This window comes from Copadichromis virginalis, linkage group LG23 (genome assembly GCF_057382275.1).
Source record: "Copadichromis virginalis isolate Kocher_CV1m ecotype Utaka linkage group LG23, C_Virginalis_male_GT1.1, whole genome shotgun sequence".
NCBI lineage: Eukaryota > Metazoa > Chordata > Actinopteri > Cichliformes > Cichlidae > Copadichromis > Copadichromis virginalis.
Window position 1 is genome coordinate 46,767,174 of NC_140639.1, and position 13,255 is coordinate 46,780,428.

Below are 13,255 nucleotides of genomic sequence, written 5' to 3' on the forward strand. Positions count from 1 at the left end.
TCATCTCTAGTTTCATTTCATTTACTTTCCTTACAGAGTGATAATTAAAAAACTAAATTTATCACCCAAATTAGGACAGGACAGGACCTCTTGAACATCTCTAACTGGAGATCACAGATTATATTTAAATATATTTGCTGAGGCAAGAAAACTTAAAAAGCACAGTCTTTGTTCTAAGTGTCACATTTGCTTTGTTCTTTATCTATGAAAGCAGACAAGGCCTCTTGTATCACGCACATGTGATGATGCCATGCTCTGACAGGAAACAGCCTCTAAAATGGAAAGCGGCTGTTAGCTGAATGTGATGAGAATGGTGAAGAAGAAGATGGCTTCTGCTGCCACCATCGCTGTGGTTCTGCTCTGCTGCTTCATCACTGCCTCCACAGGTACGCTACACTTCATCTCTGTATGCTGTCAGGTGTAGTTTTTGCAGACTGAATAATGTTTTAACACATCACAGACACTTGATCTGTTGCTATGTAGCATGCAGTGTTTTATTACTGCACTGCATGAGTAATTCTACTTATTTTTAAAATATCAGTCTTTACATAAAGACATTCGATTCCATAAAAAATACATTTACATGTTGAGTAACATAATCCATGTAGTTTATAGTCAACCACACACAGTGTTCCTCTGCTTCACCTCCATGTGTGGAATCTATAAGTCATGAACTGCATCACTTCACTTCTTCTTAGTTTTACTTTGAATGTTTTGATTATGCAGCTGTAAAACTTTGGCATTTTTCAGGAAACACATTTTCATGCAGGAGTTACAGGGAAGTGGTAATGGTCGTTGGCAGGCATTCAGAGGCCTCAATGGTTCGCACTGTTGAGTACCACTTGTGGTTAAGATCATTAAGGGGCGGGTTAAGAAGAACAAACTGAAGTCATGTTTAGCTTACGTTTAAATGAGCATGGTGGTCAGAAGAGAAACAACAATAAGATGCTGCTGAAACAGCAAGGTTTGACTTTGTATGTCTTCATTATTTTATTACATAAGATGGAAAATAATCCAAAGTGTAAAACAAAATAAACCGAGTTGTTAATTTAGCCACACTTGACTGCTGTTGGCAATCATTCTCTTTTTCTCGTGTTTTAAAGTTAAGCTCGATAATAAGTTGAGATGTTTACAAAACACTCAGAGCCTCGACCCACTGATTAAAAATATGAAATATGTTTAAGAATCATAATTCTGCTATTATAAATGTGTTTACTGATTTTTATTAGTTCTTAATGTTGTGTTCATTAATTGTCACCACACACAAAATGAAAAAGAACAAAAACATTCATATATTTTGGCTGAACTTTGCACTGGAAAACCCAAAACGAAAAACAAAACGAATAAAACAAAATACACCCACAAACAAGCATTGGATAATTAAACAATCAAACCCTGGGACAATTGTATGTTCTTTATAGGACTGTTTTGTTGTTGAACTCTGAGCCTTCAAATAATCCACAAATTGTGGGGGTTTTTTCCCACAGAATGAAAACATTTGTATGATCAAATGATTTATGGATGGTAAACAGTTGGCAGAAAAAGACAAGACGCTGACACGAGTAGGCAAAGACGTGGTAAACGCCCATTTCTCTTGCAATATTTCTAACACCATCGGCTCTGAGATCAGTCTGCCTGTTCAACAAATCTGCTATAAGCCCGGTAAGTATTACTTAATTACTATCAGCTGTACAAATGTTCAAATTTGCCTTTTTCAAATCTTCATGAACTGAAGTAGTCATTGTATTGAGCTCATATCATATTAAGATTCTTTTCTTCTTCTCTTGTTTTATTCCTGAAGTTTTTCCCTGAAACAATGACAGAAATCTGGCTTTTACTGGGTTGTGGAGCAGGTATGTTGTGTCTTCTGTGTAATCCTTACATTTTAACATGTGTGGCATTGCTGAAATGCAGAGCAATTAAGCTTGAAGCAATGAACACAGGATTCAAATACATAAACTCTTTACTTTACATGTCTAATACAATTTATTTTCATCCTCATCAGTTACTCTTCTGATCATCCTAATTGTCATCGTTTGTTGTGTCAGCACCAGACCAAAAGAGCATGTGCTGCCAAACGGTGAGAATTTATTTGTTTATTTTTAGTTATTTTAAAACCACTGCATATAATATGTTAGTTACTTAAGAAGCTTCATTTCAGTCTAATCTTCTGAAAGGTTACTTGTGGAGCTCCCCAAGGTGCAGTGCTAGGACCACTATATTTATATTTAGACTTAAGGTAGCAGGTTAAAACATTTCAGACTGCAGATGATTTAAATATATTTTGAAAATATTGTTAAATTATGGACGAGGCATCTAAACCTGATCTTTCAAAAGACCCATGCTGCAAATGGAAGCAATGCTCTTACTTATTCAAAATGATAACACTTAAATGGAAGGTTTATTTTTTTAAAATTTTACTGACATAATGATTGAGCGGCCTAAAACTGCAGGGTCACATAGCTACAGAAATCACCTCTGTCGTGTCACATAGGATGGGTGGGGGTGTCGGGGTCTGATCCAAATTCCACATGAACCATGTAACTCCAGCACACCACAACATTGTCTTAGTTGTGTATGTTTACTGCAAAGGAGATCAAATTATTTTTATTTATCCTTTTTAAAAAAAAATCCTTTTGTGTTTAGTTGACACAACCCCATCAAAGCCATTTTCTCAGTAATACCAACACTTTAAGAGATGATGATATATTTGTTGCTGATTTTGTACCACTGGACATAATATAAAATAAATCTAATATAAGATTCGTATAACCAAAGTTCAGACGATGTGCAGACGCTTGCAGTGATTAAAAACTGCACGGGGAAGTCATAAGTCACATTTATAGTAGTAGAACGTGTGGGCCGCCTCCCAAAACCTCTTCAGTGATTCCCTTTAAAAATGTCAAACCTAAAATGACACAACTGTATATTTCTGGATTTATAATTCATTTATTATTACAGAGGGTTCTGCTGCTGACACACAGTCTGGCAATGCGTCCAATCAAAGGCTCTGGACCTTCATGAAGATATATATGAATCTCCAGTAAGTGTTCCTCAACCTCACCCCCACCTACCTCAGGCTCCTTCTCCATCAGAGAGGTGATGCTCTGGGTATTTAAAGCCAGTGTTACCAGCCGGAGATCGGACCAGAGCCTCCACCCCAAACTGCTGCTGAACACCTGCAATAGCTCCTGTTGGTGGTCGGTCCACCAGAGATTAATTTTAATAATAATTTCTAATTTAACAGTCATTTTATTTTTTTAATACAAATTTTTGAATATGATGGCACATAAAGGTCTTTAAATGTATGAAATGTGTATGTATGTCTGTAAATTATTGAGTGACCTGTACAGTGATTGATTTACATCTTAAGATGTATGTTTTATCTTTGTTTTAATTAAGTTAAATTAAGTTAAATCATTGTTACTTTTTCTGACATTAAACATAAGTAAACAAGTAATAAAACACAGATTTAGATTTTTTTTAATGCAAAAAAAATTGGATAATTACAAGTGTGCCTAATTTAGCAGTTTCTGTCTATTTTAAAATGTAAACTGTGACGTGTATATAAATAAAATGAATGGGTACACACAAAATCCAAATAAGATTTTGAAATCCATAATAATCTATTTTAAGCAGGAATAAATAACAAGTTAATGTTTCAACTCATTGTTGGGTGTCTTCCTCTCTTGTACTCGCATGTATTAGAATTGTTACATAGGACATTTTTGTCAGCCTCAAAAAGGCAGTTTCGGAGGTGCTTTCTCGCTTACGGCCATACCACCCTGAACACACCCGATCTCGTCTGATCTCGGAAGCTAAGCAGGGTCGGGCCTGGTCAGTACTTGGATGGGAGACCGCCTGGGAATACCAGGTGCTGTAAGCTTTTGCACTTACACACAAACTGCAGAGGGCAAAACCTCAATAACAATCATTAGTGCTCAGCTGGTATTCTTCATGATAACATTTTCTGCATCAACGTCCAAAACAGGGGTAGTTTGAGCTCTGACTCACGTTCAGCTTATCTCAATAACCCATTAATCTTGCTTCATGGGACACCCCGAATCTCCTGAAATTAAGAATACACACTTTACTGGCCACATTACACTCACAGAGGTGTTTATTTTCAATTATTTAAAATAAAATACACTTTCAATTTTACAAAATAACGGTGGAATATTCATTTTCTTTGCTTTTGACAGTGAAAGGAAAAACACCAACAAAAAGGACGCTGTAGCAGTAACAAGAAAAATCAGTTTGTATTATCAGATTTTAAGAAGAAGTCATTTCAGAAAAACATACATTTATATTTTATGTCTAAATTACAAATTATCACCCAAATTAGGACAGTTTGTATTTGAGTTTTCGGTTACCTCTTGAACATCTCTAACTGGAGATTATATTTAAATATATTTGCTGAAGCAAGAAAACTAAAAAAGCAAAGTCTTTGTTCTAAGTGTCACACTTACTTTGTTCTTTATCTGTGAAAGTAGACGAGGCCTCTTGGATCACTTCCCTTCAAAACCATACGTGCGCACGCACGTAAACATGATGATACCATGCTCTGACAGGAAACAGCCTCTAAAATGGAAAGCGGCTGTTAGCTGAATGTGATGACAACAGTGAAGAAGAAGATGGCTTCTGCTGCCACCATCGCCGTGTTTCTGCTCTGCTGCTTCATCACTGCCTCCACAGGTATGCTACACTTCATCTCTGTATGCTGTCAGGTGTAGTTTTTGGTGAACTGTATAAGCAATTAGCTTTAAAATCCAAAGTTTATGGCTTTAATTTCAAATGTTAAGTGTCAAAATTCAAATGTTTTTGAAAGATAAAATCATTTATCAGTGTTTAGCTGCACACAATTTTTTAACACATCACAGACACTTGATCTGTTGCTATGTAGCATGCAGTCCTTTTTTTCTGTACGAAGCTCCCACTAAAAAGCTCCTACGTAAAAATGCCTTCATTTAGTTGTAGTTGATGAACTAAAGCATAAATATAATTATCTTATTTAAAAACTTAGATTCAATTTCATCTCGTTAATTGTTTGTTATTCTGCGCTGTCATTTACCATCATTAAGAGTTTGTTTCGTACTTATGAAATGCAAATTTGGCTTCATTCCTCAATAGAGGACTCAGAAACTGAACAGTGCTGACTAAAAAGAAAAACTAGTTTGTCTTCACTGGACTGGACTTAATTAAAGTTATCACTGTCTTTACATAAAGACTTTCGAATTAAAAAAAAAATCATTTAAATGATGAGTAACAAAATCCACGTAGGTTGAAGTCAACCACACACAGAGTGGGGCGTAGCGCTGCAGCGCTTCACCCCCATCTGTGGAATCTATAAGTCATAAACTGCATCACTTCACTTCTTCTTAGTTTTACATTGAATGTTTTGATTATTTCAGCACTATTTACAGGAATAAGTGATCTTCACACGATGTCAGTGATGCCTTTTGACAGTTTTCTTTGCAGGTCATGCATCATGTTGACTGGTTGTGTTTGAATTTTACAATCTTTACAATTTTTACAAAAAAAAAGAGAAAAAGACATTCTCATATGACAGTTATAAAGATAAATGCATTTTTGTCTTTTCTGCAACTGTAAAGTTGTGAGAGGCATTTTTTAGGAAAGGCATGCAAGAGTCACAGGGAAGTGGTAACGGTCACGGGCAGACGCTCAGAGCTCTCTGGGTTAGAGTCTTGAGAACCGCTTGTGGTTAAGATGGAGAGAAACAGAAAACTTATGGTTAAAATTTTAAAAGATAATGCCTTTTCTCTTCCTTTTTTGCTACATGAAAGGTGTGGGGCAATTACCCACGAGTCACTTTGTGACTGCCTCTGAACAAAGGCACTCAACCAGCTTTGACTAGCGTCTCAAAATTAGTGATAACAAGAAGCTTATTTTCTTGTTATCACTTTGGAAAATATTAATGTTGTGACTCTTGAGCAGACGACTGATATAACCTCTGATTTCCTGTGGGTTCCCCTAATAGAAAATGAAACTGTCAAGTTGTTCAGTGATTGCAAAATCCATTTTACTGAGTACGTCTAATTGTCTTCTCGGTGTCTCATAATCATGAAGAAATGCCATGTGCCTTTAAAAAATATTATCTGGTGCTCCCAACTGACGACAAACTAAAGTTAGGTTTAGTTTATGTTTAAATGTGCACAGTGGTCTGAAGAGAAACAACAGGATATGAGATAACAATCATTGAGCCTCAGTGATCTGTCCTATCATAGACATTTGTCAGCTACACAGCGAGTGTATAAACTTGTTGTAGCGCACGCACAAATGTAGCAGATTAAAAGAACTCAACCTACGCAGAGATCAATCTAAAAACGTGATCATCTTCTACAGTAGTCGACTTTTATTGGGAAGACCAAAAAAGACAAAAACCTTATTCTGAAATATCAGCTGATTGTCAGTGATTTATCAAATTAAAACAACGTATCGAACATCTCCTGATGGGTTTTTAGTAATTTCTTACAAAAAAGCCACTCAGAGACATTTGGATATGCAGGAAATGTGTTTGATGCTGTGCACAAAGTCATTAGTTTTGGTATATTTATGTTTACAGCCTGCTAATGTCCCCTCTAAGTTAGAAATATTTTACAATTTGCAAACAGAATGTAAATGTTAGTGCCTGATACTTTCTTTGTGCATTGTGATCTCTTTACAGCTACTTTGGAAATTTGTAATGTCCTTCAAATGTTATAAATTGACATACAATCATTCAGAGCCTTTCTAACATGGCTAATCTCTTTCTTCATCTTTCTGTTTCAAAGGCTCTCAGGATGATTGTGTGTACGCTGCAACAGGATCAAGCTTTACTGTGCCACTTAGATATAAGTTGAAGGAATCAGATAACCTGAGATGGTTCAAGGACACAAGAATAATCTTTTATCGCAGACAGAAACAGGTGATCACAGGGAAAAATGATGATGTTGATTCAACTGGATCACTAAAGCTAAAACAACTCACCAAAGACAAGTCAGGACGATACAAACCAGAGGTTTACACAGAGGGAATAAATGCGGGGGATTTACCAAGTGTGCATTTGTGTGTATTAGGTAAGTAACAACACATTATACATACATTCATTTTGGTAATACAAATGTACTTTATAGCAAGTGTTCTGTCTGTTTCTATGTTAGTCACACATTTAACCCACAGAAAACTGCTGGTTTATTGATATACTAAAGTTACTGTCTAATTTTGTCATGCAGTCTTATTACTTTTTTAATGTATTATCAGCAGTTCATATAATGTTGATATAATCAAATTTTCTTTACTCAGACCGTGTGCAGAAGCCCAATGTGACGATGACGTGTACAGGCGATAAGACAAGAGTCAGTTTTACTTGCAGTGTTGGTCAGGTGAGGACAATATTTCATGTTTTATTGATATTTCCATGTAGTGAGTCCCTCAAATAACTTATAATTAAGCTGCTGAAGAATCTGTGGACAAAGGTCTCATTTCACCTCCACTGAAACCAAGCAGTTGAACTGTGTTGACTGTAAAATGCAGCTGAAACAGCAAGATTTATGTGCACATATTATTTTAATATATAAAATGGGATACAGCTAATCTGATTTCAGCTGCATTCGGCTTCTGTTGGCAATCATTCTCTTTGCCTCATGTTTTAAAGTTTGATTAATTAAGTTGATTTTAGTTTTTTACAAAAGACACAAAGACAACGACCCACTGATTAAAATGCTGAAATGTATTTAAGAATTTGTCTGTCAAATTATTAATTCCACAGTTAATTGTACAGAGTCACCACACACACAAAAAGAAAAATACTCTTATATTCTGAGCCGTGCACTGGAAAAACAAGAAAAACAAAATGAAACAAAAAACTACACACACACACACACACACACACACACACACACACACACACACACACACACTCTAAGCCTTCAACTAATCTACTAATTGTGTTTTCTCCCACAGAATGAGAAGATTGAATGGTTTAAGGATGGTAAACAGTTGGCAGAAAAAGGGAAGACGGTGACGAGAGTAGCCAAAGACGTGGCAAACGCCCATTTCTCTTGCAATGTTTCTAACACCATCGGCTCTGAGATCAGTCTGCCTGTTCAACAAATCTGCTATAAGCCTTGTAAGTATTACTTGCTGTCGACTCTGCAAACGTTTAAATTTGCCTTTTTCCAAATGTTCATGAGCTCATATCATAATAAGATTCTTTTCTTCTTCTCTTGTTTTATTCCTGAAGTTTTCTCTGAAACAATATTTGGAATTAGCATCTGGGTTTTAGTGGGTGGTGGAGCAGGTATGTTGTGTCTTCTGTGTAATCCTTACATTTTAACATGTGTGGCATTGCTGAAATGCAGAGCAATTAAGCTTGAAGCAATGAACACAGGATTCAAATACATAAACTCTTTACTTTACATGTCTAATACAATTTATTTTCATCCTCATCAGGTATTGTTCTGATTTTGATCCTAATTGTCATCGTTTGTTGTATCCGGATCAGACGAAAAAAGCATGTGCGACTAAACGGTGAGATTTTATTTTTATTTTTTTAGTTATTTTAAAACCACTGCATATAATCTGTTAGTTACTTAAGAAGCTTCATTTCAGTCTAAACTTCTGAAAGGTTACTTGTGGAGCTCCCCAAGGTGCAGTGCTAGGACTACTATATTTATATTTAGACTTAAGTTAATGTAATGGTAGCAGGTTAAAGACATTTCAAACTGCAGATCACTCAAATATATTTTGAAAATCTTGTTAAATTGTGGACGAGGCATCTAAACCTGATCTTTCAAAAAAGCCATGCTGCAAATGCAAGCAATGCTCTTACTTATTTAAGATGATAACACTTAACTGGAGCCTTTTTAAAAATTTTACTGACATAATGATTTAGCGGCCTAAAACTGCAGGGTCACATGCAGTCTGATCCAAACTCCACATGAACCATGTAACTCCGGCACACCACAACGTTGTCTTAGTTGTGTATGTTTACTGCAAAGGAGATCAACTTATTTTTATTTATCCTTTTATTTATCCTTTTGTGTTTAGTTGACACAACCCCATCAAAGCCTTTTTCTCAGTAATAGCAGGTTTTACCTTTTTTCTTACCAACACTTTAACAGAGGATGGTGTTTCTCCAGGTCTGATTTGTAATCTATGCTTATTTTAACAGATGAGAGGGAGCTTTATTTGCAGTGGAGCAATCAAGAACAGGAACAGCCTGATTATTATGAACACCGCTACCTGCAGCAACTACCTGGCAATACCAGCAATATGGCTGAAAACAGCAACTCGCCGAGCAACATCCCGAAACCTGGCATCTGTACACACTGTGGCCTGAAGAGAGACGACTTGAAATAATGCAATCACCAGCATCCAGCCTCAGCTATAAGTCATTTATGTTTTTCAGCTTCGTGTTAAATGGATAAACTGGCTGCACACAACAAATTGGCAGATTAAAGGAAATGACCTCAAATACACAGTCTGAATAAATAATAATGAGCATGTGGTTGACATGAAGTGACTAAACCAGATGTACGAACCTTAATCTGAAATACCAGCTGATTATCAATAATTTATTGAACTAAAACACCATCAAAACATCTCCAGACTTTGTTGTTTTGTAAGTAGATTTTAAAAAAAAGTTACCCAGAGAAAGTGGGACAGACAGGAAGTCGGACTGTTTACATCTTCTGTAGTAACTCAGGCCGTACAATGTGGGCGCCTTTGTAAAGAATGACTGTTTAATCTTTGTGTCAGTACATTAAGAGCTTTCTGCTCTCTTTGCTCCTTGTTTTGAAGGAAAATATGCTCTTCTCGGTGGGAAGGGTTCATGCTGTATATTTGCTGTGAGAGTGAAAGTTCAGGACTTGCGTATTTTCATGTGTTTTTTCTTCTTTCAGATTTAAAGATTCCCACAACTGTGCACTGGACAATATATTTGTTGCTGCTTCTGTACCACATGCTGGATGTATATAAAATCCATATAATCAAAGTTCAGATCATGTGCAGATGCTTGCAGTGATTAAAAAGTGCACGGGGAAGTCATAAGTCACATTTATAGTAGTAGAACGTGTGGGCCGACTCCCAAAACCCTTCCAGTGATTCCCTTCACTGTAAAACATCAAACTCCATGTGCATGTGAATTGTAAAATGTCACAACTGTGTTTGTAGTAGCCTATGTGCATGTGCATGTGTAATGTAATGATGCCACCTTGTGGACATCTGCATATACTGACAGCGTATCACTGTTTATGACTTGATGCATTGCTCAATGATCCAGGTAAGGAAATCCCAAAAAGTTGATTCTGTTCATCTGGACGTAGCGTTGTCAGTGGGAGAAACGTTTCGTCACTCATCCAAGTGACTTGTTACATTTGATCCAGTTTAAATAAAAAATTGAGACAGAAAACAGATTGAGACTCAGAGTTTGCTGCACATAGAGAGAGGATGAGTGCTTCAGGATTAAAGGATGAAAGGATGTGGACAGAGTAGTTGGACAGTACACTACAGGACACACATCATGGAAAAGAGGGATTTGAATTGAACAGACAGCTCAGATTAGACTTCATGGATCTACAGGTTGATCTACGTATACATGAAGTATGAATTCCTCACTCACTGTCTTACTTATCTGAGGAGGGGAAGGGTCTGTCAGCTAATAACAGTCACACTTATTTGATTTCAGTTAGTGTTGCAACTCAAAGTGTTTAGGAAGCACGGGCACATAATGAGGCTAACTTTCTGTCCTACAATACACACTAGAATAACTGTAAATGTCTCTCAGATTTCCAGGTTTTAATAAATAATGTCTGTGTATTTGTTTTGAATATATCATGATTAAACACATAGATAGACAGTTGTACTAGCTGATATTTTGGGTTTTATACACCAAAATATAAGAATACATTATAAACTTATATCAAATCACTGTGCAGACTCTGTGCTCTCGGCCACTTTGACTCTGTCCTGTAATAAATTACTATCTTTTAATAATGATACATTTACTACTTTATCACAGCTAAGTGCTGAAACTACTAATTACTAAATAACTTTATTTTGTACTTTCACATCAAACTGATAACAATAATAATAATTTCGGATAACTTTATCATTTATGGTGGACTTCTTTCCATGGCTACTGTTACCGATAAAATAACTGTTTCACTGGTTTCTCTTGCCTCACACTAAAACGCTAACACAAATGTTAGAAATTTGATTATTTATTTTGTTGGGCTGATTATCATGCGGAATACAAATTTAATAGCATAGAGTAATGTTGAGAGACTGAGTGAACACCCGCGCCCTCTGCAGTTTGTGTGTGGAAGTGCAAAAGCTTACAGCACCTGGTATTCCCAGGCGGTCTCCCATCCAAGTACTGACCAGGCCCGACCCTGCTTAGCTTCCGAGATCAGACGAGATCGGGCGTGTTCAGGGTGGTATGGCCGTAAGCGAGAGCATAACTACATAAAAGACCTTTTATAGCTGGCAAATGTCACACACTTTGATATATATTATTGTGCTAAGCTTCATAGTGTGTGAATGTGTGTGTGAATGGGTGGATGACTGGATGTGTAAAGCGCTTTGGGGTCCTTAGGGACTAGTAAAGCGCTATACAAATACAGGCCATTTACCATATGTTACAGCGAAACATGCAAACCTTAACTGCAGCTTCAAATTTGAGCTGCAAAAACGCTTTTCCAGCAGTAATATCACGATAAGAAGACATGTTCAGTGTTAAAGTGACAGAGGACGATTTGGAAGTCAAACATTTTTGTCGCTTTTTCTAGACTTTCACTTATATATAGAACATAAAAATGTAAGTGCGTACGTGTGTGTGTCATCACAGCATGTTTAAAAAGGCTGTTTCTGTGCTCTTCCCTCGCTTACGGCCATACCACCCTGAACGCGCCCGATCTCGTCTGATCTCGGAAGCTAAGCAGGGTCGGGCCTGGTCAGTACTTGGATGGGAGACCGCCTGGGAATACCAGGTGCTGTAAGCTTTTGCACTTCGACACGCAAACTGCAGAGGGCGCTGATGCTCACTTCCTCAACACCACTTACATCACACCCATTCACATCACATGTTAACATGAGGTGGAACGAAATTATGTACTTTATCTATGAGAGCAGACGAGGCCTCTTCCCTTCAAAACCACACATGCCCACTCACATAAACATGATGATGCCATGCTCTGACAGGAAACAGCCTCTAAAATGGAAAGCGGCTGTTAGTTTAATGTGATGAGAACGGTGAAGAAGATGGCTTCTGCTGCCACCATCGCTGTTTCTGCTCTGCTGCTTCATCACTGCCTCCACAGGTACGCTACACTTCATCTCTGTATGCTGTCAGGTGTAGTTTTGTTGTATTTGAGGGAGTTTTAAATGAGCGATCAGGTTGACATTTCAAAGTTCATGTAGATGCAGTAAATGAGATAAAACGTCAAACAATTGTGCTTCTTTTAAAAAACGGATCATTATATTTACAAATTACAAGTATCATTCACCCAAAAGTGACCCACCAAATAAACTGTAGTAATCCTGTACTACACAAAGAATGAAAGTGTTCATTATTGGACTAAATGAGTAACTCTAATTATTTGAAACATCACACTGCCTCATCATAGTTCTTGTGATTACAGTCACTTGTCTCCCTGTCAAGCAAAAACGTTTATATGCAATCTTCACGTGATGTATTGTTGTCTGTCATCGCTGATGCTTTTTTGACTGTTTTCTTGGTGAGACCATGCATTACTTGGGCTTCATGAAATTAAGCACATTCCCACATGACAGTTATAAAGATAAATACTTTAATTCTTTTCTGCACATGTAAAGTTATGAAAGGGATTTTCCAGAAAACAACATTTCATGCTAAATGAAAGGTTTAGAGCAAGTGGCTCTGAAAAAAGACACCCAACCAGTTTTGAGTAGTGTGTCAGAATGAACGTAGAGGCTTACTTTCTTATTATTACTGAGGAAAATAATCATAAGATGATTGATTTCCTGTTCCCTTGACAGAAAGTGAAACTCTGATAAAGCGACTTAGTGATTGCAAAATTCATTTTACTGAGAACTGTTTTTGCACATTTGGTATATTTGTTTTCTTAGCAATGTCATGATGATTGTCGTGATCTCAAAAAGTTCCAGTCAATCTAAAAGTAGTCAGCTTCTAAAGTAGTCGACATTATTGAGAAGAATGTGAAATATCAGCTGATTGTCAATGATTTATCAAATTAAAACACGATATAACATCTCT

General features: G+C 36.8%; 1 protein-coding gene, 1 long non-coding RNA gene and 3 other non-coding genes across 5 annotated transcripts in view; 4 read left to right on the forward strand and 1 right to left on the reverse strand.

The window, feature by feature from the left end:
- Positions 1 to 1,495: 1,495 nt before the first annotated feature.
- On the forward strand, positions 1,496 to 3,665 carry LOC146681824 (uncharacterized). The gene is made up of 4 exons (XR_014918249.1): positions 1,496 to 1,662; positions 1,802 to 1,853; positions 2,006 to 2,080; positions 2,962 to 3,665. It is a non-coding gene; the product is annotated as an uncharacterized LOC146681824 (long non-coding RNA).
- A 102-nt stretch (positions 3,666 to 3,767) lies between these two features.
- LOC146681825 (5S ribosomal RNA) lies at positions 3,768 to 3,886 on the forward strand. Its single transcript, XR_014918307.1, has one exon. It is a non-coding gene; the product is annotated as a 5S ribosomal RNA (ribosomal RNA).
- A 511-nt stretch (positions 3,887 to 4,397) lies between these two features.
- Positions 4,398 to 13,255, forward strand: part of LOC146681826 (uncharacterized) — a 113,487-nt gene continuing 104,629 nt past the window's right edge. Inside the window, exons 1-7 of the mRNA XM_085448797.1 lie at positions 4,398 to 4,695; positions 6,792 to 7,076; positions 7,303 to 7,382; positions 7,963 to 8,128; positions 8,243 to 8,299; positions 8,452 to 8,529; positions 9,173 to 9,358. Of these exons, the coding sequence (XP_085304923.1) occupies positions 4,614 to 4,695; positions 6,792 to 7,076; positions 7,303 to 7,382; positions 7,963 to 8,128; positions 8,243 to 8,299; positions 8,452 to 8,529; positions 9,173 to 9,358 (934 nt within the window). The 5' untranslated portion in view covers positions 4,398 to 4,613. The remainder of the gene's footprint in view (positions 4,696 to 6,791; positions 7,077 to 7,302; positions 7,383 to 7,962; positions 8,129 to 8,242; positions 8,300 to 8,451; positions 8,530 to 9,172; positions 9,359 to 13,255) is intronic.
- LOC146681827 (5S ribosomal RNA) lies at positions 11,334 to 11,452 on the reverse strand. Its single transcript, XR_014918384.1, has one exon. It is a non-coding gene; the product is annotated as a 5S ribosomal RNA (ribosomal RNA).
- On the forward strand, positions 11,884 to 12,002 carry LOC146681828 (5S ribosomal RNA). The gene has a single exon (XR_014918318.1). It is a non-coding gene; the product is annotated as a 5S ribosomal RNA (ribosomal RNA).